Consider the following 434-nt stretch of genomic DNA (forward strand, 5'->3'; position numbering starts at 1 on the left):
TACCTTTAGCTTGTTCGTAGAAGTGGTCGAAGGCCTGCTGCCGCTGCGGCTGCTGCATGTCTGCGAGGACCAGCAGCGCAGCATAAGTGTCCGTCATGCATTTGCTGCTGCTGTAGTGTTTGTAGGCGAGTGCTGCTGCTGCTGCATCTCCAGGTGCTGCCAGCAGCCGCAGCAGCACGTTGCGCAGCCGCCTGCGCGCCACGTTCGCTGCATCCAGCCCTTCTGCTGCTGCTGCTTCTCCTGCTGCTGCTTCCGGCAGCGTCAGCTGCTTGTATAATGCATGCAGCTCTTCAGAAAAAGCTTCAAATAATTCCTTCCGGGCAGATCGAACTGCTGCCTGCAGCGCCTCGGGGTCCACTGGACTCATTTCCTGCGCCAGCACTTCCGTGGACGGCAGCTGCAGCGTCAGTGCCTGCAGCAGCAGCAGCAGCCTA

General features: G+C 59.9%; 1 protein-coding gene across 1 annotated transcript in view; it reads right to left on the bottom strand.

Moving 5' to 3' along the window:
- Positions 1 to 412, bottom strand: part of ETH_00033545 (uncharacterized protein) — a gene marked incomplete at both ends in the record, with an annotated part of 910 nt that extends 498 nt beyond the window's left edge. The window contains one exon of the mRNA XM_013374116.1: positions 4 to 412. Within this exon, the coding sequence (XP_013229570.1) occupies positions 4 to 412 (409 nt within the window). The remainder of the gene's footprint in view (positions 1 to 3) is intronic.
- Positions 413 to 434: the final 22 nt, after the last annotated feature.

Source organism: Eimeria tenella, genomic scaffold (genome assembly GCF_000499545.2).
Source record: "Eimeria tenella Houghton genomic scaffold, Eth_scaff1931, whole genome shotgun sequence".
Taxonomy (NCBI): Eukaryota; Apicomplexa; class Conoidasida; order Eucoccidiorida; family Eimeriidae; genus Eimeria; species Eimeria tenella.